Raw genomic sequence first — 22,521 nt, 5'->3', positions numbered from 1 at the left:
TCAAAAAGTGTCCCTAAAATTCATGAAGAGATGCGCGTGGCGCACAGTTTGCTGTAACACGGATTGCATGGGGCACCCGAGATCCCTGAAGGATGATTCTGAAATCATTCTTGCGTTCTTAGCATTATAAAACTTGAAGCCTGTGAACACCCATTTTGGATTCTCTGCATTTACAGGACGTCTTGTTTAATGATGCTCTCGTAGTAAATGAAAATGAAGTGGACGCTCACAGAAGCCTTCATACCCTCTATGAATACACAAGCGCAAGAGGCCAATTCAAATTATCAGACATCGTGTTCGTCTTTTCAGGGTGAGAGTATATTATCCATTACATATTATCTTGTTATCTTGCCACGTTACTATAAATAGTAGGGATTTTTAAACCAGCAATACATTATGCTTGCCCATGACTACGCCCCATGTACTTCAGCCATTCACAGGGACTGCAAGGTCCGTCGGAGGACCAGCCCTTCAGCAGAACTTAGCGGAGAGAATCGCGTGCTGAAATCCGTGAACCAGTTTTAGCTGTTTCAAACTACCCCTTAATTTTGTCCTAATTTATCTCATGGCACGCACTTGTCTTGCCTGTTTCGTACGTATGCTATATCGAACAAATATTTGACCTATTGCAGCCTTGGTCCAATTCGGCTCACTTGCGTCAACAAGGACAATATATGTTGCGGTGTGCCCGAAGACGACGCTAATGGCTTTAAGCGCCTCCACGCGCGAGAAGGAACTAGTGGCATAGTGGCGCGTGAAATGAACCATCAGTTCGGTTTTCATTCCTCTGACGCACTTGCCGTGTGATCCTTCTATAGGGACCCTTCACAACTGGTGACCTGGACGTTATCTGAAAACGCAACGTCCCGACATCGGTCCCTGATGAACACCCGGGCAGCATCTTTTCGCTGCTAACGGCTTGTGGATTCGTGTACGGCGAAAACTCCGTGACATTGCTCTCGGACTTCATAGTAATTTCCCGTGGCATTTCGATTTTGCAGCAGACAACCATAACATTTGGGAGCCAATTTTCTTCATAATTTTGGCTTGGTCTTCAACATCGCAGCAAGGTACCCGTGGACTCAACGACGATATTGCGCACATCCGTTCTCCGCTCAGCATATCATCAGCCTCTTCTCGATACAGCCATTTATTCGCTTCAGTCGCCTTTCGCTGCCGTACTCGCCGAATGCCCGGCTTTGACACAGTCTCATGATCGATCAGCGGGTGATGACGTCGTTCATCACATCCAGACAAGCAGACTGCCGGTTCATTCCAGGCGTCACGGTCTCGCTCCTGAAAAATGCAAAATAGCCTAGTCGAATTCAAGAACATGATCGACCCCCGATCACTTGCCCCATTTCAAAGTAACTTCATTACACAAGGTTCCCAAGAAGCAGCCCAGTCAACACACTATTGTATATTGCACGTGGAAAAGACGTTGGATATCAACAAAATGAATGCAGAATAGACGATGATAGCGAACATGAAATCATGAATTCAAATGTCGCTTCGGAAACACGTTAATTTAACAAGTGCCGATCAACGGATATTTAACATATCAAATGCAGTTTCTTTGTGAATACAACGTACCAAACTGTATGAAATGAGAGCACAAAATAAACACCGCTTTACAACGTTTCTCCTACGCTGCCATGACGATAAAAATTACAGGTTTAATGTCATTTTAAATATATTCCTGCATTTTTCCCTTAGACATACCAAGTCTTGTACACAAATAATTTCACAGGAAATTGGGGAATAGATTCATTTTATTATCCACAGCACATATGGCATAGTGCTGCTGACTTGCTGAAGTAAACAACTGGGCATCGCTTTCCCGTCATTTCTTGCAGAGTTTCCTGGCATGCTACAGCTTTACTTTTTATCTTTTGGATTATTGGCTGGAGGTTGTGCACGGTTCTTCTTTTGCCTGTACACTGAATTTTATAATATACCTGTGTCTGCGTGACTGGCTGAGCAGTCACTGGTTTTCCATTACCTATAGGTTTCCCACTACTTTCCCACTGCCAGCTTGAAAAACATATTACTCTGTCTATATCGCAGGCGGCCAGTATTCACAAATGAAGGGAACACCAGGAGCTATGGTCCAAAAGGTACGAAATATAAAAGCATTACGCATTGTGCTGCCACTTACATAACGACATGAGATGTCTACGCATCAGCACATGGTGGTTATAGACATTAAGAATGTGCACTTTCTTTTCTCATTCAAGGTCTCACCTGGGAGAAAGGAATATGCAACGCCACCACAAAGTTTGTTATTGTGAGCGACATAGGGAAGCGTTTCAGCGCCTTGCCCAACGCTGCGTTCCACCTTGCTCGCCTGTGAGTAAACCACATTAGCTCGACTTATAATGCTTCAGAAAACCAGAAGCACATAACAAGCTCCTAGCTAACCATAATTCGCAATACGACAGTTCTGTGTCCTCACCTATTGAGATTCAGGAATGTACACCTTTTGTGACGCCTTGCATCGGTGACAATGATAACAAAGAGCTTACGCTCCGCTCTCTTCTCACACCAGAAACCACAAAGTGCGATTCTCTGCAGTACTTGGGCTTCAACACTTTATAAAGTGAAAATTCATGTTGAGAGTGCACACCGCTCACGCACCTTAAATACTCCGTGCAATATGTCACTGTACTCATGCTACTCCTTTTGGTGTTATACTACAGTATTACCACTAGAAACTAGCTCGGCACTCCGCGTACATTTCTGACGAGGATAGTACCTCGTTAAGCCTGAGCAGTAATAGAATGATGGGAGTGTGGTAAAGTGTGGGAAAGAGAGAAGGGGAGTGGATGGACACAAAGTCAGCAATGACAGTCTATATGGACCAGTGCAGGGTACACTTGGAAGAGTGGTAATATTTACGCGTGTTTCTTATTTATTTATTTGCTACACACACGTTTCCACGCTGCAGGGTCAATAGCAATAACTAGTTAAGGCGCCCGCAACTGAGACAGGAATTACAAGAACACACGTACAGCAACAAGCAAGCATAGACACTACAGGAACTACAGAAGCTGGAGATTTCACATATATACAGATTCAGGTAAAGAATATGGATACTATAGCTATACAGCGGTTCCAACTATATACTCTCGTATTTTCTTGCGTGGAGAGTTCATGTGTCTTAGTCGAGACGGCAGTGTGTTTCACATTTTGGGACCATAGCAAGCAATTAAACGTACCCCACACGCTCTTAACCCTGTAATGCCCAGACCCAGAAATGAATGCAATAAAAATCGAAGTAACCTTTTATTGCACTGAATATGAGACCAGAAAACAATTTCGGCACGTCTTGCACCGATACATGCAAAAATCTGCATTTGGGGAGACGTACCATATGTGATGCACTGGGCATTTCTACCCTGTTTGCTCCTTCCTACAAGTGATGTACAAAAAAACAATTCCTGTCTTTGTTCATGCAGAGAGCGATCTTGCACTTGTTGCAATTAATGTACGTATAAACATTGTTCTTTGGGGGACACACCTTGCACCTGAGTCGTTGAGTTGATCACACTGGGAGGTGCCCAATGCCATCCTTTTGGACATCCTCCTGCGGCCGTTTCTGGAATGTCTTTCGTCTCTTTGCTGGTGTGGGAAGCGAGGACGGACGACCTTTTGGTTGCTTGCCATAGCTAATGAGCGAATCAGAAACTGCAGCAATGAAAAGTCGCAGTTTCTGCGATGGCACACCTAGGAGCTTGCAATCCCTCCTATATAGATTCCATGCATTCACAATTGATATCATGAGTGAATGGTAAAAAAGGTACAAGTACCACCTCCTGGATCGTATTGAATACTTGTACAACGAAACCAAGTAGCTGTGAAGGTCGATCCCTCCCATGTAGCTATTGTAGGCGCCCACAATTGCAGGTCGTGTCACCTCAACATGTTTTTTTTTCCTTCTTGTCGTACCTTGTAACAGAGTCAGTAGGCTCAACAGCAATGTAATTTGACACAAGAGACACTGCGCGGCTGTCGTACCACCTGACGAGGGCCAGGCCCTTCGTGTTGTCGACAGCATAGTCACATGAACCCCGGCCCTGTTTTCGGAGTGCTTTTTCGTCCTTGAGTACGCAGCCACGAAGCCGGTTTTGTCGTATTGTTCCAACGTAACATACGCCCCGATTTTTCAGTTCAAGAGCTAAGTCTATGCTGCTGAAGAAATTGTCGGCTGCCACTTTGTATCCTTTGTGGGTGGGTAGATTGGAGCACATTTTCAACACAGTGTCTGCACCAAGTCCATACACGTATTTCGCCTTTGACTGCCCTTGGTAAACTTCGAATTGGTAGAGCAGTCCAGTTTGCCCCGCACGTCCCCACAGTTTGAAGCCCCAGGGCTCTGGCTTTTGAGGTCAATACTGTTTGAGACTTGAACGTCCTGTAAATGCTACCATCATCTCATCTACAGCATTCAGTTCTTCCTGCTCCATTTTTGAAAAGTTTTCTTGAAGTTGTGTCAGCCACGGTCTTATCTTCCACAACCTGTCATTCTTGTCGGCGTCACAAACCTTCATGTTGTCGACGAAATGTAGGCACCTCATTAGTTTTTCAAACCGGTTTCTTGACATGACATCTGCCACGGGGCCATATCGGGTTCCGCTCTCCCAGTAGCTACGCACAGAAGGCATCTGTACGAGCCCCATTTCCATGTATAATCCGATGTACTGCTCAATTTCATGTGTACTAGTGTTAATGCACACACCATCCTTCTGGGTACTGTACAAATTTGTGTCTTGTGACAGCTGTAATAGCATATCCGCTGTTACAAGACGTCGGAAGTAGGCCAGCGGGGTATCTACGCCGTCAGGCTCGTTGAATACCCCTGAGAAGGTTGTGTCAGAACCACGCAGCAGCTCTTTTCGCCAATGGCCTCTGTCCCTTGAGGATGCTGAGCACGATGATGAAGGGCCGGGCTCAGTGTCTTCAACTTCACCATCTTCGCTCTCACTTACAGAATCCTGCTCTCTGTGATCCTCCAGGTGTGAGTCTGGTTGATATGTTTCGTCGTCACTATCATCGGAAACAATCTGAAAGATCGCTCAGATCACTTCTGTCATCACCAGTAGCCAATCTCTCAAGGATGTCTCAAACAGCAGGGGTATATTTTGACGAAAAGAGAAGAGAAAATAGGCATCAAATAAGCGAAAGTCGGCAACGTATCAAATATGGTTCATTAGATTCGATACAGAGAATTGCCCATTGCACCGAATATGATACGGCCTGATCAGTCACCAGCAGCACGCAAATATTTTAGCCGGACGCGTATCAAAGGTAAATTCGACAAAATAGAGACTTATAAAACATCATCTGTGCCACTTTGACTAAAATACTGATCTCACTTACCAGTTTTGCCGTAAAAACTTCGGGTAGGAATAGCTCGCCGGTCGGGATCGGACGCCGCCATTTTTAAAGCGACAGCAGCACCACTTGCGGCCGCTCTGGAAGGCGCGGCTTTTGAAAAAATGGTTTGAAGCGAATCAAAGGGGATACATTGTGCATTCGTGCTCGTGAAAATTGTGTTGAGTCCGGAATGAAATTTATTAAATTTCGCGAATCATTTTTGTTTCACTGGGAATTATATGATATAGCATATGATATGATAGCATATGATATGATATGATGATATAGCATGATATAGCATATGATCATTAAGTGCAACACTCCTATTGTTACGACGACATTGCTTGAAAACAGAGCTATTCCTTTATACCTATGGAACGGATCATCTGCGGCTGACGCTGTCGGACAAGATCAGACATACGCAAAGCATGCGACGTTGTTCAGCTGAAGAAATATATGACTATTCGAAAAGTTATGAACTTGAAACATATTTGGTGCAGCTAAATGAAACGATCAAGATATGTTGGATACGTGTCGCCCCGAGAAGAAAGACAGTAAATTAATGACATCACTGAAGAAGCTATCCCGGTCTGTCGGGTTTAATGGCAGTCTGTTAAACATGTACACTGTTCCGACATGTGAAACGGATAGTGCTACACAGGATAGTTGCCCGTCAACAAATAGGACGGGGTCTGGGCTTATGAAGGTGGTGAGTGCAGATTATTCTTTTTTGCACAAAGAAAAGTACCGCTTGTTCTGTGATTTCATTTTATTTCAAACATGAAACATAAAATGACAGAGAGGAAGAAAGTCATGACTGCTCGTGCGAATAAAATAAATACGAATGATATCAAATGTGGGTCGCAGTCTTAATTATATAAATTACCGGAATAACTTAAAAAATATCGAGCATCTACGAACTGTGTAACCACACAAAATCTTGCATTACATATCGCCCTGTTTTCCGTAAAGAAAAACACATTTGCTGACAGTTGGGACGCAGTACAGAGAGAACGAGACAGACGTTGTCGCACACTTTCAACCACTGTTTTACTATTCAATCAAAGAAAATGCATCAAGATATTCGAACGAGACTACACCCCCTCCCCCAGGTTGCCTCCTCTCCCCCCCTCTCATCCAAACCGCGTGCCTTTGTCAGGTCTTCTTGTTAATGTTAATATCGCGGTAGACGAGCTCACACATTTATATTTTTCTATCTTTATGTTCCCGCTTTCAACGACCTGCCTGATATGCGTATCATGGGGTCGATAAATTACCTGGGTGGCCTTGAACTGCGTGTCGCACACACACATCAAAAACGTGATCTGTCAACTGCAAATTCTTTCCATCTTTGGACCTAACCTTGTTTCCATGCTCTTGCAATCTTTGATTTAAACACCTGCCTCTCTCCCCAATATGTCGTTTGCTACAACTTAAGGGTATAGAGTACACTACCCCAACTTTACAGCCGACGTTCGGGTTTCTATGTTTGATTTTACACGCATTACGTGACGCTTTATTCACGACATACCCCGGTAGGAACGAGAGCCTCTTCTTCACAGAGCGGCTCACTTTTACGTTGGCCTTACCACTAATTTCATGCAGAGAGTCGAACCGAAACCGAACCCGAACCGAAAATCGTTATTAATCGTTATTTTTGGCCGAGCCGGAACTGCACCGAACCGAAAGAGCCCACGCCATCTTGGAGCTGAACCGGAACTAAACCGGTAAAAAAATACCGGTTATCGGTTCAAATAACGGTTCGCACGGAATTAAGTGCGAAACTTTACATGTTGTGCATGAACACAAAAACTATTTTTCATATTTTTGCTTCATTTACTAGCTTTGTTGACTTCCTCTTGATTGCCGAAAAAGTCGTGCCCTGAAACAATGATCTGGATTTTCTCGAGTTACGAAATAGCAACAAATAGTAACTGCAAACTGTTAGGACTACTAATGTCTAAGACATACACATGATACATATAAGAGTTAAGGATTAGCGACAGTCTTGGTCAGTAGTCCATAAGTGACATATACTAGAATATACGAATCAGAATACGAACCAGTCACACTTAGCCACTGGTTTAGCGGGTTTAAGTTGATCACGTGATCTCTCCGGCTCTGAAGCCTTTGACCACAACGCATGCGCACTATTCACATTGTCACGGGATGGTTGAGGGGAGGGAGAAATTAGCAGACGACGGAAGGGCCGCGAAGAGAAAGATATCCGTTTTTTTTTTTTTTTTTTGCTGTGAGTGTGAGGTTGATAAAGAAAAGTTCAGGCGGCGCTGCTACAGGTGGTTGCGTGATGGTGTGTGGGTAGCCGGCGGTTAAGCCTGCCCGTGTGTTTGTTAATGTGATCGCTAAAACAATGTACAAAGAGCGCGTTTGGCAAGTTATTGAAGAGGCAGGAGTACGTATTCCCGTGGAGGCGATCGTTGTACTTTTGTCAGTGTTCGGTTGTCGATTGTGGTTGCCTATAATAACTGCACCTCCATGGACCATCGCTTGTTTATCGTTTGTTGTGCGGCCTGTGTGGTGAATTGCAACGATCAAGATAGCCTTTCGATCGCTGGGGCATGTCAGCAGCGTGTTTTTACGCTTTCAAGCCTGGTGTCATGTGCGTAGCGTGTGTGCAGGCGCATCATCACGGTAGGCTGCCTGTAAGTAAACAGCAATACCATTGATGCAAGGGTGGCCATATCCTGCATCGGACTCCCACACGCATAACTTTTATAGTGTTATGGTTTCAAGAAATTGACATAGTACTTTACAAGGTGTCACAAATCTGCAACGCATTAAAGCATCGCTTCGCTGGCTGCGTTTGTTCTGGCGCACGACGGAAAACGAACGGTGCAGTCCTGTTTACATCCGCGTCCTGTGTGTGTGTGTGTTAGCGCTGTTTTTGTTGTGCTACCCAGGGTGCCCCTGCCTGTGAGTTGTGTGGAAGTTGCCAGTGTCGTGACCTCCTGTCGTTCTATCAGTGCTGTGCTATGGTTAATTGTGACCTCCTTTATCTCTGCATATAACATTCCTGTACAAATCATAAAGCACTGAAGTGATTTATTCTGTTCAGCTAACAAAGACTGGCTGTGCTGTGACTGTCACTTGCTGGAACTTAATATAATGGGAATGTACACACTTGGCCTACAGTCATATATTGAGCGCACTTGACATCACAGATGCCATATATATAAAAATAAAAGGGCACACCTTAGTGTCGTTACAATAGATTCGAGCCATTCAGAATGTGTTGTTTATTGAGACCACATACACAAAACACAAACAATCTTCTCTTTGCTGTTAAAATGGATAAAATATCTCTTACAGAAGGTTTCATTTGTATCAATAATGGTGTTTCAAGGGTGGAGCAAACATACAATGGACAAAGGCAAACACATACAACAACAGCTGCAACATCAGCTACAAGCCAATCCATACAGCTATTTGCATTGTGCTTGCTTGTTCAGAGTCGTATATTATTGAGGAAACACTTTTACATACCTGGTCAGGGACTTGTGTATTTTTCTGCGCTCATTCTTTATGAGCTCCTCTCTTGACTTCATCCTGGCATTGTAAACAACCTCACTTCCATTATCATTGCACCATTACATGCCAAACAATCGCCACCACCAATGCCTAAAAACTCCCCACAGCTTATGCCAGCTGAGGCTTTCAATTTAGGCGTTTTGTTCAGGAAGAATTTCTATGGTGATGCAGTTGCAGTTACCACTTCTCTTTGACACAGATAGCTGAACTTTTACAGTAAAATCACACGAGAGGCCCGTGTGACCTCTGCTTCTCCTTTGGCAAGGCTGCTCTGAGAACTGCCACTGTCCAATTGTGCAAATTAAGGTATTGCACGATTACACAGTGTTGTACGTATCGCCGTTACAAGTAACGCCGTTACAGTAATCGATACTTTTTCGGTATCGGAGTGCGTATCGCGATACTTTCTTAAGTGGGTATCGGAAAAGTATTTCCGTTACAAATTTATGGTAACGCATCGTTATCGATACCGATACTTTTTAGTGCCCCACCCTTTCTTCACCGACCATATTTCTTACTCTTATTCATTGTTATTGCCCTCGACAAGAAGCTTGTGGACACGCCTACGTACTCCGTAACCGGAATTATGAAATTATACCAAACACGTGTTCACCGTTTTTCTTTGAAACTGAAGGAAATAACCGCGCTGTGTTCAACAAAAGAGTTGAGGTCAACGAACAGAGGTCAAGATTTTGACAGTGCGCTCTGGATTCCACTGCTAAGCTGCCGTGTCGCACTGAGTCACGCTCACATATACTGTGGCATTGTTAACTTCGGAAGGATTCCTGGGTCATTGGACTCCATGGTTTGTGTGTGCCTGACACTAACTTAATTGTCACACTGGCCTCTGTCAGCTGCCGGAGACACCACGGCTTGCAAGGATGGCAGGAGACGATTCCAAGAACCAGCTATTGATAAAAGTCAAGCATAACGTTTCCGAGCTACATATGAAATATGCTGTCTTTTCACTGCAAAACTGTTCATGTAAGCATATTTCCGTGTTGCGCCATATCCGTACTTCAAACAGAAGTATCGCCCAAAGTATCGCGTTACTTTTTTTAGTAACGGTAGCGGTACTTCGTTACTTTACAAAAGAAGTATCGATATCGGTATTTCGATACTTTTTACTCAAGTAACGGGTATCGGTATCGCGATACCATATTTCGGTAACGGGTACAACACTGCGATTACATCAGCAGCTCTATACAGCGTTCTTGAGAATTTTCTGTTTTAGTCAGTCATGCTATAGTTCTCTGGCTGTTCCCAGTTTTCTACACTGTCCTGTATTGCAGACAACCTGAAATACAGATGGTAAAGCTCTGGAAAATTTGTGCATGTGCCCTATGCATTTGTGCACTGCGTAGTTACGCGGTTATAAACAGCACAACTGTGTGCTGAGAGATTGTGCTATTTCTTGAGAAACAACACCGTGGAATATCAAAGCAAACAGCAGCACTGATCATTGTCTGCTAGCTTTCTGTATTGATATGTATTGGACAGTAAGTGGAAGGCTGCAATGGACAAATGAATGCAATGCAAATAAGCTCATATAAAGAAAAGAATGAAACTTGAAATCAGATGCATCTTATCTACAATGTGCTGCTATTACTTTTTAGGAAATACAGGATTGTATATCTTTCTTCCTCATTTTCTGTTATCTTTTGAGACACTTTGGCAGTTGTAACTTTGCAAAAGCAGACATATACATTCAGCTATGTCAGCACAAAGCTATACAACCAGACAGTATATTAGTTTTGTGAACGCGGTGTACTGCATCATCAAGGACAAAGTCTGGGAGCAGAAATGTGGGACATTGCTTAATATGCAGAAAAATAACATAGATGTTTTTGCATGGCTGACCACCTAACTTCAATAGCCAGTGATGAACATGCCATGTCTTCAGCTGGTGTATTCTGGAAATTAATAGGTGACGTATGGTGAGGGGGGGATGGTTTGCAAGTTAACAGCACCCAACAGCAACAACAGTTTCACAGATTTTGGGCAAACACATCTATGTTGGCACACATGAAGGGCATATAGTTATTTCAATACACTTTATTGCACTTTTACCCATATGGGTGCATTACAAAAAAAAGTGGGAGGAGGCAGGGTTACAAAAAGAAACAGAGGTAGAGGTAGTGCGAAACTCTTCTTTAGAAGAAAGGAAAAATTCCGCACATACAACCACAATATTCCTGAAGCAATGGTTTCTACTCTTACAATGACATGTTTTTCATGCATTTAAGCAGGGTTAGTCACGTTCCAGCCACATATCTGTACGACAATTAGTTTTCTTCACGTATTGCATTAAAGAACTGCGTTCCTGAAACAAACTAAATAAGAAGGTGTATCATACGTCACAGGCATTTTGTGCCGGTTATGCAGTAAAACTAGTATGCTTGAGGCGCTACATATCCTCCTGGTGACGATGTGAAGGAAGGAAGCTTCAATCTTTCCAAATGTAAATGAGTGCCGTGGTGGCTTGCATTGTAACAGCATCTAGGCACTCTTTCCTGTGGGCTTTCGAGTGACAGATTCATGCACATTAGAATCATTTGTAATGATGCTGATAACAACACTCTTAATCACATGAGAATTTTGTGACAGTAGTATGCCCATATTGCGTTCATCCTTCATTCACTGGTGTGCATTTAGGGGTGGAGTGTGAGTCAAGGCAGAGGTGAGCTAGTACGAAATGGGAGTACCTGTTCGTATCAGGTAATATACAGGACATGTCAAAAAGGAAGAACCGTGGGCACTTAGCACGTACCTGTACTGGTGTAAGGGGAACGAAGTTGCAACATAATTGGAAGTACAGTGAAGTGAAGTGTATATTAGAAGTGGCCATTGGTTTGGTTCATGCAGTATTACTACACTGCTATTCAGAACACATTGAAGACAGACACAACAGAACGAAATTACAGGCATTTGGGCATTCATGATAAACAGAGGCATGGTTGCAATGTGTATGTGAATGCAGATGTATAGAGGAAATCTTGTGACCTGATTACACAGGGACGTGTTTTTCTATTCTTAAGATTTGCCTTGCAGCATATGAGACTACACAACAAGTGCACAGATCACACCAGTGTAAAGCTGGAGTGTCGTTGACATCCGTGTCGCCACCATGTCATGACATCAATGTCATGACAGCTGTCAACAATGCATAGCATGTGAGATTTGCCAGGAAATCTTGCAAAAAATGAGCATGCCTGTGTTCTCAGATCTCATGATCTGTCATACATCTGCAGTCACATCATAATGATACCCACGATTTAGCACAGGCGATACAAATGTCAATCTGCCACGTGGTGACTATCCTCAGCATAGCTGCGTTTCAGACAGATCGATGTACTTGTGCGCTGCAGTACAAGGTGGAAAAACAGCATTACCAATAACAACAGGTCCCTGTGATCTACATATATTTCAAGGTACTGGTAATTTTGTTACTGGTTCTCTTTGCACCGGCTCAGACACACCCTACATGTCCTTCCATCACAGTTCCCTTTTTCATGATCTCTATTTGTTCGTTATGTGTAACAGACAGCATTTCCGGTATTCAATCACTCTTCATGTCCAATGTACAGCAGTAATTTCAACTGTTCCGTGTTGGTACTTCCTGTGCCAGTAAGAGTGTCAGCTAGTGCTTCTGCTTTTCATGCTAAACTGCCCAATAAAATTCCGCTCTGTTGCACTATCAATCTATTGGAGTTGTCTCTCCACGCACAATGTAGTAAATATTTCTTTTTTCCATAGCATTTGGCATGGGACACACATCTGTACTCCACTACTAATAGTTGATATCCTTAATAATAATAATCCTTGTGGAAATGCGTAACAAGTTTTATTGATTTAATGCAAAGAAACAACTCAAAAGCATGAGGTACAGGCACTGCTGTGCCCATAACAGATAATTTGGAAGAAAAGAAACAAAGTGTTGGACATACACAGTGCTGCCCACACAATGAAGGGGAACACTGTGTGAATCATGGTCATGGGCTTGTATTGGCAGCATAGCTGGGCGGCCTCACTCATGAGGACCCTCATGAGGACGCCTCACCCTCACCTCACGACGATGAGGTGAGGATGAGTGAGGCCAGACCACGCTGAAAGTTCCTCATGAGGACAGTCGTGAGGCATTCTCCCTCATGAGGCCCACCGTGAGGGCCCTCATGAGGCCAGTTGTCGTGAGGCCATCAGTATGTGAGGGTACAACGTATTCCGTGAGGAGCCTCACAGATGAGGCCGTGAGGCCCTTTGTGAGGAGCCTCACCGATGAGGCCGTGAGGCTATTTGTGAGGAGCCTCACCGATGAGGCCGTGAGGCCCTTTGTGAAGAACCTCACCGATGAGGCCGTGAGGCTCTTTGTGAGGAACCTCACGGTTGAGGCCGTGAGGCCCTTTGTGAGGAACCTCACGGATGAGGCCGTGAGGCCTTTCGTGAGGAACCTCACGGATGAGGTCATGGGTCCATTCGTGAAGAGCCTCACGGATGAAGGGGAAGCCACTGTATCCCCTCACTTGAAGAAGGTGTGCAGCAGATGGCATCACTCTGCGCGAAAGCCAATGGAAATTCGAAGATCTTCGAGGATCGCCATGTTCCGTTCTTAGGTTTCATTCCTCCATATACAGGGTGGTCCACCAACCATGATAGAAATTCATAGTAAAAAAAACGTTGGCCCCGGAGAGACATGCGGTCAGGGGATTTTTTTTCTGCCAATAACTTTTGCCACATATTGGTAACATTTTTATTTCATTTTAATTGGCGGAATGTTAATTTCTTGAATTGAACTCCGAAATTTTCCAAGGCACCCTAACGTTTTCTTTGCGGAAATGGGTTCCCCGTGGTCATTTTTCTCAGTATAGCACATAATCCCACTCGTAATGCAATGGCAATTGCCGAAATAAATTCGTCGAAAATCCGTGGAGACTGCGCCCTTGGCTCCGCCTCTTTTTGGCCGGCCCTAAGTTTGAGCGCAAAGCTGCGAAGAAATGAGGTTACATTGACACGCCACACGAGGGGGGAAAGGGTTACAAGCCTTACCCATGGAAGAAACACCCGCGGTGAGTGCGGGAATCAGAGCTATTTTATCAAAAATGAGGTCACCCGACGTGTTCACGGGTAGGGAAGGAAATACATTTTTGGACCGTTTTGCACTCCCGTCTCAGTGAATGCAGTGAACAAGTAAACGGCAGCGATGGCAAGCACCGTGTATTCCAACCAAGAAAAAACAAGGATGATCATTGCTCTGGAAGCTGCAGGTATGGACTATGACAGAGCAGTCCTCAAATACAGTGAAATGCTTCCAGGAACTAGGGTGGTGAGCTCTTGTACCACAAGGCGTGCATTTGTGAGACTGTCCACAACAGGAAGTTTCCCTTCCAGTACCAAGAGCCGGTCACACCCAATCTCTGCCAGTGAGAACACAAACAGACCAGGCCCTGAAAGAAGTAGGAGATGATCTCCACGTAAAGACTGCGCGCCCTGGCAAAGTGAGTACAGACATCAAAGTCAAGTGTGCGGAGGATACTACATAAGCACAAACTTCACCCGTACCACGTGAGCCTTCATCAACATTTCCAGGCGGGCGACTACCAGAAACGGCTGGATTTCTGTAACTGGGTCCGATGTCGGACCCAGGAAAGCAGAAACTTTGTGAACAGGGTCATCTGGGCTGATGAGGCCCATTTCTGCCATAGCGCTCACGTGAATCGCCACAACGCGCATTATTGGAGCCAAACAAACCCACACTGACTACGGGACTGCAAGCATCAGTACGAGTGGGGATCGAATGTATGGGCCGGGATTTATAACGGAGCCATTATTGGGCCAATCTTTTTCACGGGACCCCTAAATGCCAACCGCTACTGTAGCGAAATTTTAGATGCCGTGTTCAGGTTTATTGATGACCTGCCTCTTGCTGAACAGACCCGCGTGTGGTTTCAGCACGATGGGGCTCCACCTCACAGCGCGCGGCGTGCAGTACAGCTGCTCCGCCACATGTTCCGGGAGAAGTGGGCTGGCCGATTTGGTCCAGTGGCATGGCCCGCCAGGTCTCCTGGCTTAACGCCGATGGACTTTTACCTCTGGGGTCCCGTCGAAGACGAAGTATACAAAAGCGAACCACGATCGCTGGCTGACCAGCAGGGGAAATCACTGCTTTCTACTCGTCGCTTTCCAGATCAGAAATAAAAAGGGCCGTGGAAGATACAATTCGGAGAGCCCACCTGTGCATTGCAGCAGGTGGCGAACGCTTTTACGCTAATAATAACCTAATCAAAGTACACAGGAAGTGTGTTGAATGTGAAGAAATCCGTAGCATGTTGAAACAAACGAATTGAAAAAAGACGAGAGCTGACAGGCTTTCGTGCATACAACTCTCTCTCTCTCACTCTCTCTCACATACACAGGTTCATGACAATAAGGTGGTGCAGAAAAACTACGAGACCGGCTATCAGCGGTCATAGTGAAAACTGCCGCGTACGCACCCAGAAGCAAACAAACACACTGAGCAAAACACGAATAAAGGAAAAAGAGCGTGACCGTGAAACTGACGTGGCCAAAGCTGATACCTGGCAGCGGAACTCTTCTGCGGGTTGGGTTTGTCACCCTTTCCCCCTCGTGTGGCGTGTCAATGCAACCTCCTTTCTTCGCAGCTTTGCGCTCAAACTTAGAAACGTCAAAAAAGAGGTGGTGCCAAGGGCTCTCATTTCGACGATTTTCGGCGAATTTATTTCGGCAATTGCCATTGCATTAGGAGTGGGGTTATGCGCTATACTGAGTAAAATGACGACGCGGAACCCATTTCCGCAATAAATACGTTAGATTGCCTTGGGAAATTTCAGAGTTCATTTCAAGAAATTAACTTCCCGTCAATTGAAATGAAATAAAAATATTACAAATATGTGACAAAAGTTACTGTCAGAAAAAAATTCCTTCACCGCATGTCTCTCCAGGGCCTACGTTTTTTACTATGAATTTCTATCAGGGTTGGTGGACCACCTTGTATGAAGGCTACCATGAAGAATATCACTTCAAAGGGGCATGCGACTTTTTCATGAGTGGCCTTACAGATAAGTCATGACTCTCTTATGCGGTCACGTTATTTTGTTGCATGAGATAAAACCCCGACAATAGGGAACACGATTTCGAAGTCGTGTTTTGAGCGCCACACTACCTCTTATGGATTCGTTTTTCTGCCTGTTTACTGGAATAGCTGCCTCGTTTGGAGAGGCCCTGTACCGCGTTTTCGAAAGCGAGTGCAGCTGCTTTCCCTCGCTAATTTCGAATGATTGCAACTGGACACACGCGTGCTGTGTCATGCAAAAGGTGCCATGTGCGGTGTTTTTGTATTTTCTTTTTAAACAAATGTTACCGCTGCTGGGAATATAACGAGGCTTTCTTTTTATTTTGACATCGCTTGTTCTTAACAGCATAAAGCTCAATATAAAGCAGCCTTTACCGGGCTCCCCAGAGTCTGGGCGACAGCAATAATGAAGGAAGTACTAAGGAAGGAACTAACAAAGCATAACAAACAAATAACAATCAAAAAGATCTATGATGAAAAACCCGAGACTGGGGAAGAGACGAAAAACAGACGTTGAAATGGAGAGTTTGTGTGCGTCGTCTGTTTTTCGTCTTTTCCCCAGTCTCGGGTTTTTCATCATGGAGTTGTAAGAATTTTCAAATTCGTTCCTTGTCTCCTCAAAACGAAGCCAAGAAAACTGGAATCCCCTTGACTGTAGCGCGCCTTTGAAATGTAAAAGAAGGAGAAGAAAGAACAAGAAGGAGAAGACACGACCTGATTGCAGAGTGCGATTAAGTACCACCGTTGTGCCCAAACACTTCAGCTGTGAGCGTATCCTCCGACTCTGGCAGCAGCGTCATACGGTTCTGAGAATCGAGTACAGGATCTCTTCAAGCACTATTCCCCGCCACCACCCGACCATTTCCGTAACGGTACATCTGCACTGTAGTATTTCGGGCTCCACTTTACTGATGCCAAACACTAACGTTAAACCTCACTGTGACAGTAACAACTGTCAGCACATTTACCCAAGCACAGCACGAAACCCTGTAAACAGTTTAATGCCGCGCAGTATCATTAGTACCAACTACCGACACAGTAGATAAACACAGACGTCTTATGTGAACATGACGGAAAGTTCTTTTGAGGCTCACGTGTCTCCTAGTGACTTGAAGACACATGGGGCCATGTGGGTCCTCATGAGGTGAAGGTACGTGAGGCCATGAGGGCCCTCATGAGGTGAGGGCACGTGAGGATGAGGACACGTGAGGCCGTGTGGGTCTTCATTAGGCGAAAGTACGTGAGGCGCCGTGAGGACATGAGGCCCCTCATGAGGTGAGGGCACGTGAGGATGAGGACTCCTGAGGCCGTGAGAGCCCTCATGAGGTGAGGACAAGTGAGGATGAGGACCCTCATGAGGAGAAGATACGTGAGGCCATGAGGGTCGTGATAGCCTCATGAGGTGAAGGCACGTGAGGATGAGGACGGTGAGGCCTTTCGGGATCCAGATGCCCTGCAGTGAGGTTCGTGAGGGAAAGATTTGAAATGGAATGTGAGGGTGAGGGCGACTGAGGTTAAGTTACTGGTGAGGAAAATTTGGTGAGGGTGAGTGAGGCTGATAAAGTCTGTGCTTCGTGAGGTGAGGATGAGTGAGGCCACAGGAAAATGCCCACCTATGATTGGCAGTAATCGCATCCCAGAAATACGTTGCTTTGATAAAGTCTGCAGCCAGGTTTCTTGTGTTTTGTGTCTTGCGGCGGCAGTCGACAAAGCCACATCTACTGTTAGCAGATGATATATTTGAGCATAAAAGCAAGCAGCTGTCACCTTGAATATTTTCTAATATTACGGTACATCATCATTGCAGAAATGTTTGTTGTTGGCATATTTGCCCTCCCCTTCTGGTGCGGTGTGCTGGAAGCGGTAAAGCACACATTTTAGCTACACATGTACTTACATGTGCGTTCTTATAAAATTTTGAGACCTTCCCTTCTCTGTGGATTTTCTCCTCAACCGGCAAGGTGAAACCTGCTCACAATTTAGACGCAGCATCTGCACACACCTGACAGTGGTATCGACATCATGACTACACGGGCTGTTTGACACTCTAGTGTTGTGTTTATATGCCCCCGTGAAGGCTCTTATTTGTCCATACAAGTTCGTCGACACAAAACACTGCTCACAATATTTCCTTGTATGCCTCTGCGGGATATTCTACCTGTACTTTTATCGAATAACCAAGTCTGATATCCTAAATACACGCTTTTTTGTCAAAATTTCTCCCAGTCGACATATACAGCAACACTCTGCATTGAAGCCGATAAGCACAGCTAGATCTCACCAGCACAAAACTGTGCCAAGAAACATGATTATAGTGATTTCCAAAAAACATTAGTGATCTCATAATGACAGAACACAATAGTGCTTTCCTATGGGGCTTGCATCTTTCTGGGCAAGCAAATCAAGCTTCCAAGGGGATCTAGAGCTTCCTCCATATGGTGCCCTTTCCAGAGTCGGATCTGAAATATTGTACCTTGTTAATGCACTGGGACATCCAACATATAACTCCAGGTACCCTCTCAATGCTACTATTTTGGAATGTCACTCATAGCATTTCAAAGGCGAGCTACGTGCTTGATATTTGTGCCTTTACATGCTGGGTAACATGTACCATACTCCGCTGTATAGCTGTAAGGCACATGGAGGTATAACAGCTCCATGGAACCTCCCCTCCCTCTTGTGACCTCCGTTTAGTTTAGAAGACAAACACGATGGATGCATTTTTAAGAGGAAACACTTAACAGTAATCGAGGAACACAAAGCTCGTTCACAAGTATCGGCGATCACTGTAGTGTGCAGCAAGTCGTTAAATGTATCAATCAGAACCAGTAACGGCAGCACAGCACGAACTATTGTTAGTGATGTATAACAGAGGCACTAGGGGCTGTATTAAAAGTAATACGCACAATCAGCGTCGTTTCTGTTGCTGGAAGTAACAGCTGTTTGTGCACGACTTCCTGTCAGCTTTGGATCGGAAAGTGACTTGTGTCTATAGCTGCCAATGCCATCACTAAATTTGACGATGTTGGTCCTAAATTAGGAGAGCGGATTTCAAAATTTCACTTCATACCGATCGTTAACTTTTAACTCACTGGCGGGTTTATTACTTCACTTACTTCGCTCACCTGTTACTCACAACGTTCTTTTTGCTTAATTTGCGCCAGTTCGACTTGAAAACTATTGAAAACTTGAAAACAGCGTCCAGCAAAAACTATTTTTGGGTTGTTTCTCGAAAGGCTCATTCACAGCTGCTCCGCGGTAGACCGGCTTTAAACTACCCCCACCCCTAGTTTAAATCAGTCCAATGCAAATACATGGGAGTTAGACCATCGCTAGGCCGCCGGGTTTACGTCGTGTGAACGGCGAACGAAATGAGACGTCGAGGACAAATATTGATTGGAGTGCAACAACATTCGCCTTACAAACGCTTCTAGTAGCTTTATAAGTCAAAACTTACCTGTATTTCGCCGAAAAATTTCCGGCGAAGCGTAGATTAGGCCTATGCGTTGTGCACACAAACACCATGAAGGCCGCCATGGGCCTCACGGTAGCCGGGTTAGACCAGTGGGGTGGTTGTTCGTGATTGGCGGACGAAGTACTCACATGATCAACTTAAACCAGACGTCACTAAACCAGTGGCTAAGTGGGACTGGTGAATACGGGCAAAGGTGTCCACCCTAGAAACAGAAATGATCGCTGGCACATAACACCGTCAAAGGGAAATTGACACTCTCCCACGACGTTTGTGTCACAAACATCTCACTTTCTTTTTTTTTTTTTAGCAGGGCTATGTGTTCGAGACCATCTCTACAGTTATCGCAGGCACCCTGTACATAAATACGAATGTCCTCGGCAGTGCGACCGTCGGTCTTTCAAATGTTCTCTTCTTCGGTTGCTTTTTCTCTTTGTTTCGTCTTCTTCTGTGTGAGTGCTGTGCGGAAGCAAACTACGTGAACTCAGCTACAGCATGCGTTCGTGTGTACGACGCTGCAGGATAATTCCGAACGTGCGCATGCGAACTTACAGCATCCTCTTACAGAAAGGTAAAGAGCCAGGCTTCTTTATGTGGGTTAGAATGGAAAGAACATACCAGTATGGCTTTCTTTGTGCATTTGGAATAAAAGAGGCAAAAACAAGCATGCTGAAATCGCATTTAGGAAGCGCAAATGGATCGAAAATTGGTCGAACTCGCTGTTTGCACTTGCCCTTGCCCAGTCTTTGTTCCACCGACATTTCACTCTAACGGCGAGATGGAAGGACTTCGGCGATCACTGATGATACGATAACTCGCCTTTTACATGAAGACCCCGCGGCTCAGGTTGGTTCGCAAATAACAACAAGAAATATGGTAACTGAAAAGTGCTATGACTGCTAATCATGGGCGTACCGAGAGGGGGGTCAAGGGGGGGGGGGGGGTCGTGGTTCACCTAGAATTCCAAGGTCGCTGTGAAAATAGTGCACTCTTTAGTCATAGGTCGTAACATTTATTCTCAGATGTCATAATAGGGACATACACCCACACAGTGCACAGCGTCCGCTTCCAGATAGTGATGTGGTAGGGGTGGGGGTTTGCACTCCTATCCCCCCCTTCTGGAAAAAGTCCTGGGAGCGTCCATGCTACTAATATATAAGACATCCACGTGAATATATATAAGAATTAGGCATCAACGACAGTTTTTGGTAGGATTCATGAAGTAACATGTTTCATAATAATATACTAATCAGCCACCCTGCTGCTGAAATGGCCCACGGTGGCCACCCTAGCTGCTGGAATGATCGCTGACATACAGCTATGTCAAAGAGAAACTGACACTCTCCTTCCTACGACGTTTGTGTTACAAACAGCGCTTCAGTGTAAGATGTAACGTCATAGGAGAGTGTCAGTTTTTGTTTACAGCGCTATGTTTTTGTGTCAGAGATCATTTCTGCAGTTACCGTAGGCATCCTATATACAAATGCGAATACGCGGACCAACCGACGTATATGTCGTCGGCTTTGCGACCTTTGGTCTTTCAAATTTCCCCTTCTTCGTTTTTCTTTTTCTTCTTCTGTTCTGTTATGTGTAACACACTGCCAAAGCAAACTACCTGAGCTCAGCTCCAGCACGTATTCGTGTGTACAACGCTGCAGCATAATTCCCAACATGCGTGTGTGACCTTACATAAGCCCCTTATACACTAGCCACACTGCAAACTTAATGCATTAAACAGAATGCCGGTAACTTCACCTCTTCACCAACCATCGTATTGCGTTGCATTGTTCTCTTCCCTGATTTGTTGGAAACATGAGCGTGTTCAAAAAAGCGGTGTCATCCGTCATGATGGTTGGTGAGGAGGTGAACTTAGTGCCATTCCGTTTAATGCATTAAGTTTGCCGCGTGCCCAGGGTATTAGAAAGTAAAGCACCAGCCATCCTCATGCTGGTCAGAATGAAAAGAACATGCCAAGCTGGGTTTCTTTGTGTGTTTGAAATAAAAGAAACAAAAACAACAATACTGACATCGTATTTAAAAATCGCCAATGGGTCGAAAATGAGTCGAATTCTCTGTTTGCACTTGCTCTGTCTTTGTTCCACAGACACAATAACGTGCCTTTTACATATAAAGACCCGGAGCTCACAATCATTGTAAGCTCGGGGTCTTTATATGTAAAAAGCGCACCATTCGAATCCAACTATACCATGAAGAGTCGTTAGCTGATTAACGTGTATTGGCAACTCTGATTCGTAATGAATAATTTCAGTTGCTTAAATGACTTAGGCCAAGGTAACAGGCTTGGTTGACTGTTATTCCTGGTGAGATTCTGTGAACAACCAGGTGGGTGAGCTAACCCCTGCGCCATGAGCTACGTGCGGGGAACGTCAGCCCCAGCCAATAATTCACGGCTGTGCTCCTCTTGTAACCGCTACTAATCTTGTCTTTCATATCGCACAAACTCTTTCAAAATCCTGAACGACCACTGACGCCTTGCTGTCTACTTCAAGCACTGTAACACACACGAAAGTTTGTTTTAACCTGCCTGTTGTGCTTCATACGCACCCGTGGCTCCCGACCCAGTTCGTGAACCGAACCGTTTGCAAAGAACCGGTTTGAACCATTATAATTGGTTTCTGGAGCTGAACCGGAACCGAACCCTAATCGTCGAACCTAAACCCGAACCGAACCGTTAAACGTTTCGGTTCCACTCTCTGATTTCATGAGACTATGGGTGGCCCCATGAACGAGGGGTGTTCAAGTCAAACCGGGACTTCTCATTTTTCATAAAAACAATTTCTCGCCTGTAAGTTCATTTTGCGAAATGAACTTACAGGCGAGAAATTGTTTTTATTTTTCAGCGTAATCCCCAGTTGCAATAATGCACTTGTCCCAGCGTTTCACGAGGGCTTGGATGTCAGCAGCGTAGAAATCCTTAATGGCGCGTAGCAGCCATGATCGGACCGCGTTGTTGACCTCGTCGTCGCAGCTGAAGTGGCGGCCCCCCAAGGAACGCCTTCAATGGCCCGAAAAGATT

General features: G+C 44.9%; 1 protein-coding gene across 1 annotated transcript in view; it reads left to right on the top strand.

The window, feature by feature from the left end:
• The window catches only part of LOC135399629 (uncharacterized), a 58,970-nt gene that overhangs the window by 842 nt on the left and 35,607 nt on the right, over nucleotides 1-22,521 (top strand). The window contains exons 2-4 of the mRNA XM_064631352.1: nucleotides 177-310; nucleotides 2,068-2,117; nucleotides 2,238-2,349. Coding sequence (XP_064487422.1) covers nucleotides 177-310; nucleotides 2,068-2,117; nucleotides 2,238-2,349 — 296 coding nt within the window. The remainder of the gene's footprint in view (nucleotides 1-176; nucleotides 311-2,067; nucleotides 2,118-2,237; nucleotides 2,350-22,521) is intronic.

Source organism: Ornithodoros turicata, chromosome 7 (genome assembly GCF_037126465.1).
Source record: "Ornithodoros turicata isolate Travis chromosome 7, ASM3712646v1, whole genome shotgun sequence".
Taxonomy (NCBI): domain Eukaryota; kingdom Metazoa; phylum Arthropoda; class Arachnida; order Ixodida; family Argasidae; genus Ornithodoros; species Ornithodoros turicata.
The sequence above is the reverse complement of the archived record's forward strand: the minus strand, read 5'-3'. Positions and strand labels throughout refer to the sequence as shown.